Source organism: Microchirus variegatus, assembly GCF_963457635.1.
Source record: "Microchirus variegatus genome assembly, chromosome: 18".
Classification (NCBI taxonomy): Eukaryota; Metazoa; Chordata; class Actinopteri; order Pleuronectiformes; family Soleidae; genus Microchirus; species Microchirus variegatus.
Genome location: NC_139819.1, coordinates 14,839,337 through 14,857,964, shown reverse-complemented (window position 1 = coordinate 14,857,964; position 18,628 = coordinate 14,839,337). Strand labels below are relative to the sequence as shown.

The following is an 18,628-nucleotide window of genomic DNA, read 5'->3' as shown; positions in this document are numbered from 1 at the left end:
AGCGATCAGTACGGGTGGGCGATGTGAACTTAAAATGATTTAATAATATTCCATTATGATATTGCAATAACAGTGACAACAGTTCACATAATTTCAAAATAAAACTACTCGTTTTAACACGGAACAATAAATAGTTGACAACAACATTGTATTTATGATGCAAAATGAATGTATTAATTAAAAACTAAAAGATACATAAATACCTTCTAGCTTGACATTGTTTGGAGGAAATTGACTGGAGGGCCACAAGTTTTAGACCTCTGAAGTACAGAATCAACTAAAAGATGATTGAGAGAAACAGAAAGTTAAACTTCAATTGTCATTGCAAATGGTTTGAATTTTTTTTTTTTTTTTTTTTTAAACAATGTGACTTTTCAGTTTTTACTTTTTTGATGCACTCTCTGAAATTCTGTTCAGCCCGAGTGAAGATCTATCAAAAATAACCAAAAAAGGCGACCATTAATTTAAAACTGCTTTCTCAAATTGGCAGACAATAACAGCCACACTTCATGTTTTGGAGTTATACAGCATTTTTTTTTATTAACAATGTTCACTTTTGTGTCATTGGACAACATTAAACACATTTATCGAATACTCGGTCGCTCCGTGAAACTTCTATTTTTGCAGTTCTGTGTGTGATGATGACGGCAGATAGAGAAGTTGTTTGAAGATGACTGTCGTGAACATGCTGGGTGACAAAGACACGTCACAGAGTTAAAGGTAGTTGAAGGTACAATGTTTTTATTGAACGTCTATTTAAATGTCTTGGCAGAGTTGAAAAACAAATTCAAACTGGCAGTCAGTCTTTAATAACAGCAAAGAAATGCTTGGTTTAAGTCAAATCCTTCACACGATAAAATAAAACTGACTGATCGATGCAAACTATTTCTATGGCAGATCAAACAGCAACCTGTAAAATAAAAACCATGGATCTCAACCTTTTTTCCTGTGTTTGTCCTTTGAGAAAAGCTAATTACACAATTATAGGTTTATACTGATCAAAAAGAGTGAAGTATTTCCACTGGAGACAACAACTCAAACAAGATTAGTGTCCGATAGAAACATCACATTCATTTCACAATAAAAATATCTGCAGAAAAACATCAAACAAGAAGAAGAAAAAAAAAGAAAAAGAAAAAGAAAAAGGGGTAATGCAAAAAAAAGTTTGCTTTTCATCTTTTCAATACAGTCACAAATCTTTAAAATTTACACAACTGAAAGATAAGGACACCCTCCCTCCCCCCCGCACGAACCCTCCCTCCCCCCAGACTTGATTGCGTTCATTTTTAAGAGCATATACTACGAGTACAATGGATTTCCCGACTAAACAAAAGCTGCACATCAAATCTTGGATATCAAGACTATCAAAAAAGGCACAGACAGACAGGTTGCACAAAGAACTCAGCAGAAGCTTTTTTTTTCTTTTCTTTTCTTTTTTTAAATACAACCAATACCAGAAAGGTTTTCCAGTGCCCGCAATGTTCTCACTGAACTCCCCCCCACCCCCCCCAAAAAAGACTATCTACAGGCAAGTCAAGTCCCAGCAGGCACCTCGGATTACAAGTCCCATCCCGACTACTTTAGAAGCAAGTGCATTTAATAACCGTGTGAGCGTTTACAGCGAGGACGAGCACTAGGAAAGATCAGTCTTTACCTCACCACCTATCTGTGCAAAATCGAATCTGCGAGTGCTTTTCTGTTGTGGACATTTGGTCAGAATTTATTTTTCCTCAGATCTCAGAAGACAGAAGCAACAAAACCGTTAATCCCACCGAAAAATGCGATTTGTCCTATTCATTTTGCTAAGTGTCACGGAACTGCGCAGTTTCACACACCTATGAGTGAAACAAACCAATAGATTTATGTTCGAAAGGTGTTCTTGAGGAATTTCAAGACGTTATTTTTAGTTGATCGAGAGCAAATCCTCAACAATTTTGATAAATAACTGATGGCTTCATTTCTAAGAATCGAACAAACATTTGCTGGTTATAACTTTTCTAAAATACACATATTTGTAGTTCTCTTTTGTTTGTAGTTACCACTTGTGATCATTGTTGTTTTAGACTTTCGGTCGAGCACGGTAATCACAATATCAGATTTAACAATGGAGTTGAATGTTTTTCATATAATTTTATGTTTGTAGATTATTTTGTTTTTGCTGACGTCCAGCGGTTCATATCGTCACTGCTAGGGATGTGGAAAAAAAAATCTATTCACATAGGAATCGCAATTCTAATCATCCACGATTCTGAATCGATTCATAAACTTCAAAAATCGATTTTTTTTAAAGTTTCTATTTCGAAAAACCACACAAAACACCAGTTTGTGTTATTTGTGTAAAGTTTATTTTTGTAACTTCTGGGAGAAAAAGGCAGCTAGTCTAAGCTTTTATTTAGTTTTCAATTAATAAATGTTAACTTTTGTCTTAAGTTTGCCTTTGTTTGATCACATTATACAAACTGCATTGTTTTGATGCCATAATTTGCCTTAACACACTATGCATTGTATCAATTTTTGAATCTAGAATCGTATGAATCGAATCGTGACTAAAATTGGAATCGAATCGCGAGCCACCTAAAGACTCACATCCCTAGTCACTGTTGTGGTGTAGAGGTGAACTCAGTTTGTCAGTGATGACAGGTACAGCTCCATTCACTTTCAGGCCCACATTTTGCAAAAAAAAAAAAAAAAAAAGATAAAAATGAATAAAGTAAACCTTAATTTTATACAATGGTTCCATCCACTGCGACCAGAAACATTTGTAAAATTCAACATTGGTTCTGACATGTAAGAGTAAAAATCACGAGTTTGCAGCTCATATGTTTGTCACAGACTGTACACACTGGCTTCAGAGCAGCTCAACAGTTTGAAAATGTTACTTTGTTAGTGCCAGCACACTCTGATTCCCAAAGAATCCTTTTAGATAGAGTTGGATTTCTAATTTTGACCACTGTCCAAAGTCCACCTACTTGAGCTTTCCTTTTGGAGTTGTGGTATTAAAATCTAACCACAGCCAAGATGTACAATGACACTGAACGTGTTTGAGGCTCACAAGTAAACAAAAGACGCCGCAGTCCTACTCAAACTAAAGGACGTTTTGAGTTGGACGACGGAGCCTCGCCGCTTCTGACTCGTTTGCGTTTTTGTTTTCCCTTCCATATATGTATATATATATATATTAAGTCATGATTAATTGAAATTGAATAATAAAAAAAAACCTTCTAATTCAACAGTCTTTAATCAGCAGTTACTGACAGGAAGTGAAAATATGGTTTGGACTTCTGCTGCAGTTCTGTCGTTTTCTACTAGTTACAGTGCAGTTGTCTGCTGGTTCTGACACTGCCAACTGTTGTCAGCGTGAATATGTGCAATTAAAGCAAAAAAAAAAAAAAAAAAAAAAGTTGCTCAGGATTGAATGGAAAAGCATGATCAGTTACATTTGAGTATTACTTCAACTGCATCATGCCTGGATCCCATTCCTCAGGTTCAGGTAACTAGTTTGTCACTGGGTATAAATATAAGCTATATGGTTATTCTCCTATTTGCAAACACGACAAGACATTTTTGCATGCATGTGGTGTTTGGCTAAAAACAAGGGGATCGAAAGTGTAGAAATTAATGACAAGAGAGACGGGGAAAAAAAAAGAAAACACGAGAAAGAGCGCAGACATAAAGCACCATGTGACTGGGAGGTGTGATTTACCACAAAAAGGTAGAACAGAAAGAGCCTGGGCGCTCACCCCGCGGATCGGCCCGGCTTGTGTGGCACTTAACATTGTTTGTCTTTGTATACGGAGCTTATAACAGTCATGCAAAAGGGCACAGTATTATTCTGACAAGGCGAGAGAAAGAGAGACTGAAGATAAAAAGAAAACACTAAACAGGACAAACAGGGAGGCACAACAACCTTCGCTCAAAAAAAGGTGACATTTCTGTGATTAATACATTTGTCCTGAACTGAATTTCCCTCCATATGAAAAATATCTCTGTACGTACAGACCTGTGTGATATAGACAACTTTTCCTGTAGATTCTCATGGCTAAGGCAGAAACTGATGGTGAATATTTTCAACGCACCTATACCTTTGGTGCATTTAGCACAAAGTGACATCTCATTGGAGCCGATGTGAAAAGATAACGGGCATTTATAGCAAAAACGGTTACAAATTCATCAGATTTACTTTCCATCATCACACTTGCCATTAAAATATCTTAAGACTCTTTAGGCTATATACGGTGTATATATATTTATATTTATATGTATACATTTGCATTTGGGCTATCCGTGTTTCAAGGATTACAATTACATAAAATATTGATCCTCGTCAACACCAGTGATGGCTTGTAGCCTGCAAAGTCTCGAGTTGATTATGTGATTTCATTGCATAAATCAGTTCATTTCATTTGTGTTTCTTTTTCTCAAAAGACAGAGGAAAAACAGAAGATAAGCTATAGCTTGTTAACAGTGTGACAAAAAATGTTAGAAAATTTAAAACATCCTTTGTTTTTAACCATGAATTAATCTTTTGTGCAATGTATGCAGAGTTGTCACGACGACACTTGCACCGAAAAAGAAAAACAACACAAAACAAAAACACCACAGCTAATCTATTACTGTCATTCAACTGGACATACGAGTTTCAAATAGGAATAGCCAGAGCCAGAAGCCTTTGAGAGACACACACACACACACACACACAATTGTTTATCTTGGCTTAAAACACAAAATTACCCACAAACTGTTAGCTGTGATGTAACCCACCCACCCCCCACCCGCTGCCCTCACCCTTCACCTCCGTGGAAAAGAGAATAAGAGAGAGAGGAAAGAGAAGAAGAGAGAGAGAGAGAGAGAGAGAGAGAGAGAATGAATGATTGATTGATTCCTGACGCCATTCCTGAGCAAAGTGGACTTGACGAGTGAGACCCAAGGAATCCAGGTGATGTGGACAACAGCAGAGGAAATAAAAATAATAATAAAAAAATTAATAATCACAGCAAAAGTGTGGAGGCAGGGAGGAGCAGTGGCAACACAAAGGCCAGTCCACAGAGAGATCTGGAGAGAGAGAGAGGACACAGTGACCGCGTGATGAGCTATTTAAAATTAACTATTGACATACATGAAGATATGACTACACTGCAACTGCAGTTAACCCTGTGAATAGTATTTTTCCATACAACTTACTGATTTCCTTCTATACACTGGGGTACTCAGAGGGGGAACTTGGATGGTTTGTGTGGTTGGAAACACATGGACCCAGTGCTTACGAACCTATAAGAAATTACCTCTAGTCTTTGTCTCTCTCAAACAAACAGCACAGATCATTTAGGGAGCTCATCCGCACATTTATGTCCTTTTTTAGTTCAGGTCATGATTCTGTAATATTTTATTTCGATGTCAAATGAAATGAAACTAAAGCTACATTTCCCTCCAATATTGTGACAGCCTTGAGCCTGGTCATGACAATATTATTCACTATAGCCATATTTCCATCATTTAACAGTTCGGTTTGGTACAGTACAGTACGGTAAGGAATGGTAAAGCCCTGGGTCAGGCTTGCATTTCAACTGAGAATAGAACCTTTACTTGGTAGGCGGGGTGAACGCTGTGTCAGCGAGATACGGAGCATGACAACAACAAAGGAGGTCATCCAGTAGCTCGGATTCCTTTCTGCTTGGTTTGTGGCTGAAAACAGACTGTACTGTACCATGTTATTACTCTGGTACCCCAAGGGAAGGGTACTGAAAAATGGAATTGTTGGGGCCGGTTTGCGATTATTTTTGACAGGAATTACAATTGCGATATGATTTGAGATATCTGAGGGAATGGTGATTTTTTTTTAAACTAATTTTCATTAAAAAAACATATTTAAAATCATTGTTAGTGCTGTACAAAAGGTTAACGCATGACACGTTTCCATGACGACTAACCGGAAATAGACGCGTATGATGTCATGTTTACATGCCGCAACACCGGAGTCCAGGCACCGTTTACCAGTTAGCTCCGTTAGCTGCATTAGCTCCTTTTAGCACCGTTAGCGCGCCTACAGTCGAACTGGATCGGTTTGTTTATTAAACGAAAAGAGCAGCGCTACAAATAACCAGCCTACCTGTGTACTGTATGTGTGCCTCTGTTTTTAAAGTTTAGCGTTACTTTACAGACTCTTTTTCACGTAAACATGACGTCACACACGGTTTTTTTCGGTCAGTCGTCATGGAAACGTGTGTCGTGCTTTAACGTTGACGCCGTTAAACGCTGTTGACGCTTTACAGCACAAATGATTATTTTGTGATATTTGCACCGATCTGTAAGAAACAAACATGTTCTCTTCAGTCTGTATAAAATATATATAGATCAAGCCGATAATGATAAAATGATATTTTGACACACATTTTGGCTTTAGCAAATATCCAACTCCTGCAATTTGAAAATTGCAGTAGGCTGCATTGCGATTTCAACATTATTTTGATTAATTGTTCAGTCCTATCACCTGGATTACATTTGATGAAAAATAAAAACATCTAATAAATAAGTGTACCAGTTGGAAATGGGGTTGGAAATTGAATTTTAAAAGCTGTAAAAAAAATTTGCAGCAATGTGCGACTCTAATTCAGGAGACGGCACACACCCCTGCTCTTCATCAGATTCCTGTTATTCACTGAAATGTGGCAGAGGGCAAACACTGATTACATACAAAGACACAAAGCAAATGACGGGTTGTGAAACTCGCTGTCAGAGAGCAGCTGGTGGTGAGAGGTGGATCAGTGGTGAATGGACACCACATCTGAGGAGTGGCATTCCAGAGGGAAATGACAACATTATCTCCTATTTTGTTTTTACCAATATTATACTATTGAGTAATTCAAAGCAGCAGAAAAATTATATTCTGTGTAAAGCAAAAGAATCCAAGCTCATACGCCAGAATTATACGATATCCTCTGAAGACAATTGTACTTACTGTAGAGAAAACCCCTCAAATTAAGTATTACAACAAATTAAAAAAGTACCATCAAAAATGTATCAATCATAGTATTGATATGACACTTAAATACAACAACACTTCTGAGTGTCATAAGCTTCACCCTGATGTTGTTCACCATGAAACCCTGGTGGATTAAGCCTGCAGTGCAACTCGGAGAGCGATATTGTTCTAAGCACCTTTTTTTTCCCCGGACTGTAGACTTACAGCCACAATAATGTGGACATACCTGTGTGAGATGTTAAGACCTGAAGCCAGGCTGAAAACGTGCAGTCTCTTCAAAGATGAGCTCCTTCAGTGTCTCTTTGGGTAGGTCATCCAGCTCCATGTCAAACTTGAACGGAGCCTCAGCGATGGGCTGCACAAGGAGGCAGTATAAGACTCATTTATACACACATTCGGTTTTAGCATGAGAAGACATAGCATTTACGCATTTAAAAACACAAAAATGGCATTTGGAAAAAGTGGCAACCCTATTAGTACTCTTTCCATTCAGCATACTCAAACTCTCACCTCATCTGTGGGGTCATAATATTGCTCCAGGTAAGGGTGAGCCAGGGCCTCCTCCACCTCGATCCTCTTGTGAGGATTAAAAGTCAACATCTTATCCAACAGGTCAAGAGCTGCAGGACAAATGAAATAACAGAAAGAGTGTCAACAGCAGAGAATTACTGTCAGAGACCAGAATATAACAGTAACCTTCTATGCCCACAAGAGGGCTCTGTGACCCCCTGTGTGCCGCACAGACATTTGCGTGGGCAAAAACATAAACTGCAGGGACTCACATTTGTAATTTGAGAAAATGTGAGGCTGCCTGGGAGTCATTTCTTGAGCTGCTCCATGTTTAAAACCTAAAAATAACCTAGTTTTGGACCCGGACATAACAAAAGAACAGATTTTTCTTTTCCAACAGCACTTTTCTCTTCCAACATCCAACAACCATTAGCAGTGTTCAATGTTGATCAAATCAGAGGAGCTGAAACCTAAACCAGCAAGATTAAACATCACATTACAAGTCTGTGTACTTTCATTTGTAACTCCTCCCTCACACAATCAAATCAAATGTGTTTTGATATAGGGATGTAGTTTTTTCTCAAGAAGGCAGTTATAAATAAACATTTTTTTATGTTCTTACACCAGATTCAATTTCATACTTGGGATGGAAAACCACCAAGGACAATGTGGTCATTAATGATTTTCTTTTGAGCAGTATTTAACAATACTTTTTTCAGACAAAGCTGAGAAAGGAATGACTAGATTTTGGGTGGATTTGGATAAAGGAATAAAAAAAAAAGGTTGTTTAACCTTGTGTTATAGAGGAGTATGACATATTTGCAAGCATCATTTAAAATGTATTTGTATAGTCACTGCAGGAAACTGCGCAGTCCTGGTACAGGTCTCAGGATTACAAAAAAAGGACGAATAAACTTTTCCATATTCTAACATTTCTAGCACATCGATTATGAAACAAAAAGGGTCTCGAGCTACTGCAGCAAAAGTAGCATACAAAATGTCCCCCACAAGTGTGATGACAGATGTTACAGAAAAGAGAAAAAACTGTGTTTGTCTCTGAAGATGTGGTTCATGCTCTGACCTTTAGGATCAGCGTTGGGGAAGAGACGGTTCCACGGCACTTTGCAGCGCAGGGGCAGTGACAAAAGATAGTTCCGGGCCTTGATGTTGATGATGCAGTTGAGATCCTCCTGAGTGGGAGAACCCAGGATACCTGAGGCAAGGCAAGGCAAAACAAAGCAACGGTTATAGGGAGGAATCTCTTCACAAGTTGCACAACACTGAAGGCAGGGATTAAAACTAAAAAACCCGAAAACCATTTTGAACCGCCCCGAATCGTTACGGAAATCTATTTTACATTTCTTTCTTGTTACTTACTGATAATATGATAAAAACACAATACATTATGTTGATAATAAATAATATATTTATTTCCAGACTGTTGTTGTAGATGACAACCAACACGCTCAGTCACAGAACTGTGGGTCTGGGTACACTCAGTCTCAGTCTTTAGGCTTCAGCCAGCACAACATCGTATCAAGAGACAGCAGATCTTTGGCGACAGTATCCTCGTCTCGTCTCAGCTGAGCTTCGAGCGGCAACAGTATCTCAGCTCGAGTGACGAGCGGCGCGAGAGCAGCAGTCTCTTCATCTCACTGAACAACACAAACGCGAGCGCGCCAGCCATTTACCTTTTCACATAAGTAGTTTCCACAGACCACGAACCCGTTCTGGTTCGCAGAAAGTTGAAAACTTAAACAGAAAAAATTATTCAGTCAAAATTCTCTTGCGCCCTAGTTCGACCGGAGAGAATATGGATCCTCCCGATGTCAGTCAATTATGTCCCTGGGACGACGGGATGCTGTTAGTTTTAATCCCTGACTGACTTGAAGACAAATTCATACATCCCCTGTTAAAGTTCGAAGCCATGAGAATACGTTTTATTTGCAGCAGAAGAAGAAAAGTGGCAGATGGGAAAAAACAATATGTGGTCCAGCACCATGGCAGAAACAAGTTTGATTCAATAAACTCATATTAACAGCAACAGTATCTATGGACTAGCACAATGAAGCCATTGTTACTAACAGAATGTGAAGGTTTGGTGCAAGTGTAAAAGTGTTCAAAACTTCATGCAGACTAAAGAGACATTACATAAAATACACTAAATGATGAGGTTATTGAAATGCTTTGAACATTACGGCATACCTATTTTAAATATCTATAATTAAAGCATTGGGTGTCAAATTTTCAATGTTGTAATTGCTATTTTTACAAATAACCTGTATTAAAAATGAATGAAAGGAACATGGTTTACATTTAACTAATTAGAGATAACTATCTTACTCCTTACTACTATAGAGATACTATGGAAAAACGCATAAAAACAACAACTGTCGTCGGTTTATACAGTTAATACATTAAAAATACATGGAATACAATATCACTGTACCACAAACAATCCTTAAACACTGGATATAAAAGATAATTTTTACCCAAAATATGGTTAAGTTGATCCAAGTAGTGCTTCCCAGGAAATATTGGCCTGTTGGACAACATCTCAGCCAGGATGCAACCAACTGACCAGATGTCTATGGACTTGGTGTAGCCCTGACAGCACAGGAAACAGAGATACAGTTGTGACTACAGTATATCTTACGTCATTTAAATGTAAAATGGTTGACTTGACAATATGACTTTTATCCTTGAGGATTGTGATGATGATGGTCTTTGTTTTGGTTCTGATCTGTTTAACTGCTTAACTAGATTACATTAACTGAAAAAAACATCTAAAAGCACTCTAATGAAACTCATAATTACATTTACTTCAAAGCTAATGTAAAGTTGTGAAGTGGTAGCAGTAGCAAAACCGGGTGAACACTTCGCTCTATTGTTTTAAATAAGGAATAACGCACTTCTCATGAATTGAGTCACCAATATGAACATTGTTTTTCTAACTCCATTATATGCACCCAGTTTTAACTTCATAATGACTAGTTTAAGTCAAAAATATTTCTATTTCAGGTTTAAAAAACTGAAGTGGAAAGAAAGAGAAACAAAACCTTGGAGTTGAGCATGATCTCAGGCGCTCGATACCAACGGGTGGCCACGTACTCTGTCAGGAAACCAGTGTGATCATGGTCAGGGTCAGCCACACGAGCCAAGCCAAAATCACAGATCTGCAGAGAAAAAGAGATCACAGGCAACACAATGAATGTGTTGCAACATTGGATGATCCATTGCCATTTCGCTGACAGCTTCATCTGCTTGGAGAAATCGTGTAGAACCTTTTGGTCAAGTCAAAGAGTAAAGTAAAAACAACAAGGGTCAATAAAGCGTGAGGAAAAGTGTGATTGATCAATTTCCCAATCAACCAATATAGTTAATAAAGACAAAAGGGCATTGCAGTGTTGGGTCAACCACAACTAAATATACCATACAACTTTATTGTCAGGGATTATTGAAATAGATTTTGCAATTTATAGGGCAAGTACTTTACAAAGACCAGCATACAGGTTAAACAACGTACTCATAGACAAACAACAATTAGGACAGACGGGGTGTTTGCAGGAATCCTGAAGTTAATTTCAATAAGACTTTTTCAAGACCGTCTCAAAATGTTTCAAGACCTTATTGCCACTTCACGCTGTAATCAGCAACACATATTTAACTTACAAAATAGTTGTAGATTGCAATTTAATCTATAGAGCACAACCATACAAAGGAACTCATATGCTGGCAGGAACAAAGTGTGTTCGCTGTCGCAAGACGCGTAACGTCACACGTACACGCGCAGCACAGAGCCGATATTGCAGGGCGAGCATGCCTGCGCATCGTTGTTTTTAACAAACGTTGGGAGGAAAATAAATACATTCATGCATACTTTTTGCAGTCAACATTTTATACCTCATGAAATTGTAATTAAGACTTTTTAATACTTTTTAAGAGCCTTATTTTCCCAAATTTGATTGATCAACTTTTGATACTTTATAAGACCCCGCGGACACCCTAAACTGACATGCAGTGTATAGTCATAGTCCGTGGGTTTGATGGTATTTACTTGTTCTACTGAACCAGAACCAGTAAAGAGCTCTGGGATTCTGAGGAATCTACCTTGAGATCACAGGTGGTGTTGAGCAGAAGGTTGGAAGGCTTCAGGTCGCGGTGCAAGACGTTGGCAGAGTGGATGTACTTGAGCCCTCGTAGGATCTGGTAGAGAAAGTAGCAGATGTGGTCATTGCTCAGGTGTTGAGTCTTGAGGAGCTTGTACAGGTCTGTCTCCATGAGATCCTGGACAATATATCTGCACAGTTCTGGGTGAAGGAACTTCAATTTTTATAACAGCGAAAGCACACATGCGCTTATTGTAAAAAGAAGCAAGTTTTAAAATGCAGCTAAGTTCTTGCTGTCTGTTCCCATCTAGAACACATGGTTATATTTTACAAACTAGAAAGCACTCAGAGAGCGCAGACCTCCGCCAAGGCAGCTCAGCCCCCCACAAAATAGCGATTAAATTAGTGATAACGTCTACGGATCACGCCCAAAATTGAATCAGTTGTTCCTGGTCCCATTGCGGACATTTCCTGATTTCATCCAAATCCGTTCACAACTTTTCAAGTTGTGTTGCTAACAGACTAACAGACAGACAGACAAACATATACCTCCTAGCAGAAGTCAATAAGATTTCTACAATCTTAAGGTTATTATAAGCTCCATTAGGAGAATGAATAATCTTATCAACAGGACGGTTGCATTTAATGGGATAGCGGTTAGTAAAACATTATTAATAGTCCAGTGTGTAACATTTAAGAGGGTTTACTGGCTGAAATTAAATAGTATGTTTGAATAAGTGTATGTGTTTAGACAAGGGCCATGTTTTACAGAAGCCGCCATGTTGCTCTCCCAAATTGGTTCCCTGACATGTTTGAGAAAGGGTGTGGTGAGCAGTGATTCCTCCATTTGCTGCACTATGAAATCTCACCAGTAGATGTCACACTATTTTTTTTTTATGTTGTTTTTTTTAGAAAACACACTGTGCTTGGGGCTTTATAAAGTAAAGTTTTTTTATTTTAATCATTTTATGGATCTAATCAATTAATTGTACAGTAAATGGTAGATTGTCCAATAACAGATTTATCAACATCAAGGATACTTTTTCTGTACATTCTTGTACAAAGTAAATTTTAGGTTATATGAGCTAGCCCTCCACTCTCAAGATTACATTCCATGTTAATGGCTCATACTGGATTTTACTAACTGTGCAAAGAAAACAAAAACAGAAAACTTTGGTGATTTTGTGCCAGGTGGATGACCCTATAATTACAAGGTGATTCCTCAGTTCAGGGCCTAAGGTTTCAAACAACATACTAAAAAATAGGATCATGAGGAAAACCATTAAAAAAAACATCAACTTCAATGCCAGACAGCTGAGGCAAATGTTTTTAGAAGGATACACGTCCTTCATCTGGTCAATAGTTGGTGTGCGGATTATGTCGTTGATTCCGATGATGTTCTCATGTTTGAAGCGCAGAAGGATCTTGATCTCTCTCAGAGTGCGCTGGCAGTACGTCTGGTGTTCAAAAGGGCTAATCTTCTTAATGGCAGCGCGGGTCTTGTTGTCTCGGTCATAAGCAGAACTAAAAGAAAAACACAAAATGTTGAAGGAACAAATGTCAGTTATCGCATTAACTAGAAATGTTTCGTTTTTCACAGTTAGTACAGAATCTTCTGTGTCTTATCTGATACAAAAAAATAGACTGTGATAGACAAGTATGAGATGGCACTGGCTGAGTTCTTGGCCAAACACTGAGAAACCACAGGGAGAAGCAATATGACAAAATGTGCTGACTATTTTACGTCGCTGTTACTGTTAATGACCCGTGCACACACACACAAAAAAGAAAAGCTCTTCACCTGTTACCATTACCATGTCTAACTAGGTAAAATGATCCACTCGATTAACACAATGATTAACCTTCGGCCATAAATGCTGCTTTCCTCTTTTGGTTTGTCAGTGGAAATCTTTTAATGTGAGGTAACAAATGGACTGGACCAGAAAACCACAAGACTGCTGCAGTATCCTTTAGATAAAGAAAAACTGCCACGTATGGGTAAAACTAAACTCCATAGGATAGGGGAAAAAAAACAATTTCTGACTTTTTAAAAACCTCTCCATTATCCTGCATGACCAGTGACCACAGCTGTCACTTGCTGTGGTCAGCAATGACAGCACAATGCAGCACAGTTCACCATCTCTGATGGGTCTTCTATCAGCAGCTTTCTATCAGGATCAAACAGTTTGTCCTGGAATCACACTGTAGTGCAGCTAATGTCTGCTACTTCAAACCAGAAGAAAAGAGGTTGCAATGCACTGACTCACACAGACAAGCTTATTACTATAATATGATCAGAAAATAACAAATCACATTACTGATCAATAATATCACATAAATCTTTTCATGACATAAATTGACAACTGGCAATAATATTTGCGGTAGTAAGGAGTAAAAAGAGAAACATTGGCCAATATAAAATTTTTAATTGTGAAAAGTTATCCCATAAAATTAGTCATTAATGTATTGCCACACTATATTGGTCAGAACTGAGGCACTGACAACTCAACAAGTCGCACAGCCTCACAATCAAACCCGTCAATGTTACAATTGATTTCTCAGTTCTCTGGTTTCTGCTTCTCAAATGTGAATATTTTCTGATTTTTTCTGATCCTCTGTGACCATTACCTAAATATCTTATCTCTATTATATTGGGTGCTTCACAAAGCAAGACATACAGGGGTCCAAAAAACAAATTGATTAAAGCTCCCATAGAGTGGTCCTATCGCACATATGTGAGTTATGGAGGTCTAGTGCATACATTAACTTGTTTTTATGGTCAAAAACATCCTAGTTGCTGTAAATGAGCCGATAGAAATCTCTCCTCACTGAAGCTCACGTCAGCCGCGCTGTTTCAGACTGAAATCTCACCCCCAGAAGACAGACTGTGTTGTGATTGGCCAGCCAGCGTAGAGCCTTCCCAACTGTCTTGTGATTGGCCAATACCTGGAAGTGATGTAATCAGCACACCAGCTCTCAGAAGCACAGCTCTCCGTCTGGAACGGTGGATGCACTGCTATTCATTATCAAAAAATTGTTTTAACAATGTTTAAAAATAGCTTCTTCACGACTCCCTGCCGCAGTCTCTTTTATGACTTTGACCCGGAGTTGGAACCAGAGTCAGAAGACACTGTCGCTTGTGAAACACCTCCACAACAGATGTTCGTCTTCTTCTTCTGCAGTTCAATGTACGCAACCAGATGTGCCCGGACTAGCGCCCAGAGCAGGACGATCTGCTGTTCAGGAGAAATTCCGTTTAAATAACCAGAACAGGTTTTTTTTCCAGAGATCTCGATGAGCCCAAGATTTCAATACAACAGTGTGTGTTACACAATGTATGATGTAAAACGTTCATAAACGTGGTAATGGCGCAGATACACACCAAAAAAACGTTAATTGGTACTTCCGTTCTATGGTAACTTTAATCAAGAAAGTAAACCGCAATGATAATAATGCAACCCTGCAATATAAAGAGTATAAATGCAAGCAGGCAGTTTTACTCCGTTATACCACCACACAGGATCTGACATTTAAAAAAGAAAGACATGGCATGTACAGGAAATGATTAAGCGCGTATGTGTAGAATGGGTCTTAAAGATATCACTATAAAATATAAAAACCATACCCTGAGTCAATGACATACTTCACAAAGCTTGGTATGCATGAGACTTTCACATCGCACACACAAAAACAGAGGAGATTTACTTTCAGTTCCCTGTTCTCAGAGGCCAGAGTCACTGCTAAGAGAGAAAAGTTAAACAACTCAAGCAAGTGTAGTGTAGTACAAGGTAGTAAAACTACTTGAAAATGGTAAAGAAAATAAGAATGAACACGTTCAGGTACTTCACTAGCTTAATTGTGTTTTAACTTTCTCACACTCACTCAGCCTGAGTTCTTTTCAATTACCAAGCAACCCAACATAAAGTTCAGAAACCTGTTGTCTAAGAATTCCTTCAATCCAATGAAATGAGAATAACTAGATTTACTGGCTCACAGCTGTAAGCCTCCACCACACAGCCACGTTTCAGGATAGCAGTGAATAGTGCCCATGCAAAACATTATGATGTTACAGTGAATGGGATCATATGTCACATACTGTAGTTATGGCCAAAAAACCTTTGTGGAGTCAAAATGACCTTGACCTCCGCAAACATAATGGTATTATAGTTCAACTTCTTTTGTTTTTTTGTCCACATGAAGAAATTCCCTCAAATCATTCTTGAGATATTATTCTCAAGAGAATGGGATGGATGAATAAGTAAACCAGTGTTCTACTGATGTGGTCCAAGATTTTTAAACTCTCAAGTCAACTGATCTTGAACTGTGGCATCTTGCTGACATTTAGTAGTAACAGAGCTGTACTTCAGAACAACTAACAGAAACCTTGTGTTTTTGAGTCACCATTTACATTAAGCCAAGCATTATTTTTATTTCTGCACATTACAAACAATAGAGACAACTGAAAAACACCCACTGAGTATGTCAAAATAAGAAAATGAGTTGCTATAGCAATGGGGGCGTAGGGACTGAAATGTAAACACAAGTGTGCCAGCCTTCTGCAAGGGAAATATGAGTGACCTTCCTTTCCACTTGTGTGAGAGGAGTAGGTGTGTGGGAGGAAACACTTCTCTATGCAACTGTTCTATACCAGTAGATGCTCCTGTGTTAAAGGAGATGAAGGGAGTAACATGGCTTGTTTGTGAAAGCTGCTCCATGGCAGAGACAGTTTGGCACAGACGTACTGTATTTTCAGTTAGTCAATGGCACAGCATCCAATGTTTGACACGGCACAGTTCTCTTCTCACGTAAACTGCTCAACGAAAACCACCACCGTATCTGCCTCATGAGCCTGCTTACTCTTTTTCTACTCTCACACCAAGTGTGCCAATGCACAAATGCACATACTGTGTGTTAAGCAACTTTCTGATCGGCCCCAAAAATCACAACAGTTAAGCTGAAGAGCTTGCATGAAGGAAACAAAGACGACATCAAGAAAGACATTCTTGGCTCACACTACATTTCACAATGTTTACTGAGGCAAGCCCTTCAGTTCCTTGTCAGTTTGTCCAGGCATGTAACAGAGGGAACTCTTTGAGGAAGTACAAAGTACAATGAGTTACGTGTTGTATCAATATGTTTGTCTCTGGGAGCACTGGGAGAGAGTCTTGTCCTGCACAGCCTTGGACTTTTTATGAGACGGTTGCTCTCTGGCAATCTGGACTATTGTAACTGTCGCTGTTACTTTGCCAAAGGTTTTGAGTGATATGGATGTGTCTATGCTACGTCAGTCAGGAACAGGCCACATCAGTCCTGACACTCACAGCCAGATGAAGATGGCACCGGTCTAACATGGCTGACTGTGATCTCGCAGTACAAGATAGAAGGCAAAGCACATCCTAAGTTTTATTACTTCATGAAGAGGTTGCATGGTGCACACTGGCCCCGTTCACACCTGGTATTATCTGGAGCCATCCGGTTCCTTAAAGGGACACTGTGTAGTATTTATGGGTTTATATAACCCAAAATCCACTTTTTTATACATATTATGTGCTCCTGCATTGTCTAGTTGCTGTATAATAGTATTTGTTTCATTTTCGTAGTGTTTCAAAAAGTCATGTAAAATAACATGGTTGTGGGCCGCGGTTGCATTGCCACTGTTAGCAGCGAGACGCCATGTTTCTATGGGAGCCTGTAAGGACAAACGCGAGAGAACAACTCTCAACAACCACTCTCTCCGCTTCGTCTGCTACGGCCGCAGTAGCTCGCCCTCTCCCTCGCCTCACGAACCTCATCTGCTGACACGGAGAAAGACAACGAGGAAGACATTTAACCGGTTGAGGATACCGTATCGCTCAGGGAAGGGAGGGGGTGAGCAGAGGAGCAGTTCTTTATTGTAAATTTCAGCCTCTCCTCTAGATGGCACTATAAACTACTTACTTCACCTTTAAGTGATCATCATCATGTCATGTATGTTTGTGACAATAAAAGTATGTTTTTACCAAGTAAATGGGTTTCTATGTGTCAGGGTGTGCATGTGTGTGTATCTGCGTAACTGAGAAAGAGTTAAAAAGGGACAAGAAGCTCGAGGGAGTCATGTGACTGTAACATGATATAATATTTTAAAGCGGAGATATTATACCCTATTTCTCCAAGTTAACCTAGTTCTCCCTGGTGTCTTAATGAACATGTCTGTGACACGCTTTGGTCAAAATACCATAAGGATGAAGAACCATAGCAGTTCAATCACTCTGCCAAAACAGCCCTGTTCAGACACTCTGTTTAGTAGTATCTGTTTAGGTCCACCTCAAAAAAAGTAAAATTAAACTTAAGGGACAGGAAATAACATCAGCCACAGAGGCTACTGGGAGCTAACAGCAGTTAGCATTTGGAAAAGTGATCAATTGCAGGCTCTATCAGGCACATTGCCATCATATTATAACATGTATCCACTGGACAGATAAATCCTCGGAGGCTGGAAGTTTGTGTAGGACTGTCCTGCACTGTGGAGCCAAGAATAGAACTTTTCGCAGATTTCCAGTTTTCGGATACCGTTGCCCTCGCCAGCACTCTCGCGTGTTTTACGGGCTTTGTCCGTAAATGTGCTAAATTCCAGGAATTTAGCACATTGAGACGTTCCAATGAGTCATCTTTTTTCACACTTAGGGCCTTCAAAGTCCCAAATATAAGTATTTAAATGATAAAAAAAAGTTGCATAATATGTCGCCTTTAAACATTAGAAAACAGTTTTCAGACTACACTGTTAATGTTCATACAGAAAAGAGATATATATAATTTTTTTATGAACACAGCACAACTCTGTTCGACGGGGGACCCTTTTCAACGCTGCACCCACATGCTTCGCACTCAGTTGAAGAAGGAACTGTGGTAGTAATCGCAGGAATTATCAATTCACTGCACCACCTTAACAACAAACACGGCTGAGAGTAACAAGAATGATTACAGTTCTGTTGACACATAGATCGCTCGCTCTATCACACGCACAGACACATGATGATGTCATAGTTCTACC

General features: G+C 39.0%; 1 protein-coding gene across 2 annotated transcripts in view; it reads right to left on the bottom strand.

The window, feature by feature from the left end:
- Positions 1 to 600: 600 nt before the first annotated feature.
- Positions 601 to 18,628, bottom strand: part of mapk1 (mitogen-activated protein kinase 1) — a 28,289-nt gene continuing 10,261 nt past the window's right edge. Inside the window, exons 2-9 of one of the 2 annotated variants that reach the window (XM_083904840.1) lie at positions 12,940 to 13,122; positions 11,600 to 11,789; positions 10,549 to 10,665; positions 9,982 to 10,096; positions 8,571 to 8,702; positions 7,490 to 7,599; positions 7,206 to 7,334; positions 601 to 688 (exon numbers count right to left, since the gene is read on the bottom strand). In XM_083904840.1, coding sequence (XP_083760966.1) covers positions 7,218 to 7,334; positions 7,490 to 7,599; positions 8,571 to 8,702; positions 9,982 to 10,096; positions 10,549 to 10,665; positions 11,600 to 11,789; positions 12,940 to 13,122 — 964 coding nt within the window. In that variant the 3' untranslated portion in view covers positions 601 to 688; positions 7,206 to 7,217. Of the gene's footprint in view, positions 689 to 4,847; positions 5,053 to 7,205; positions 7,335 to 7,489; positions 7,600 to 8,570; positions 8,703 to 9,981; positions 10,097 to 10,548; positions 10,666 to 11,599; positions 11,790 to 12,939; positions 13,123 to 18,628 lie in introns of those variants that run through there. The other variant, XM_083904839.1, reaches the window with a different exon arrangement.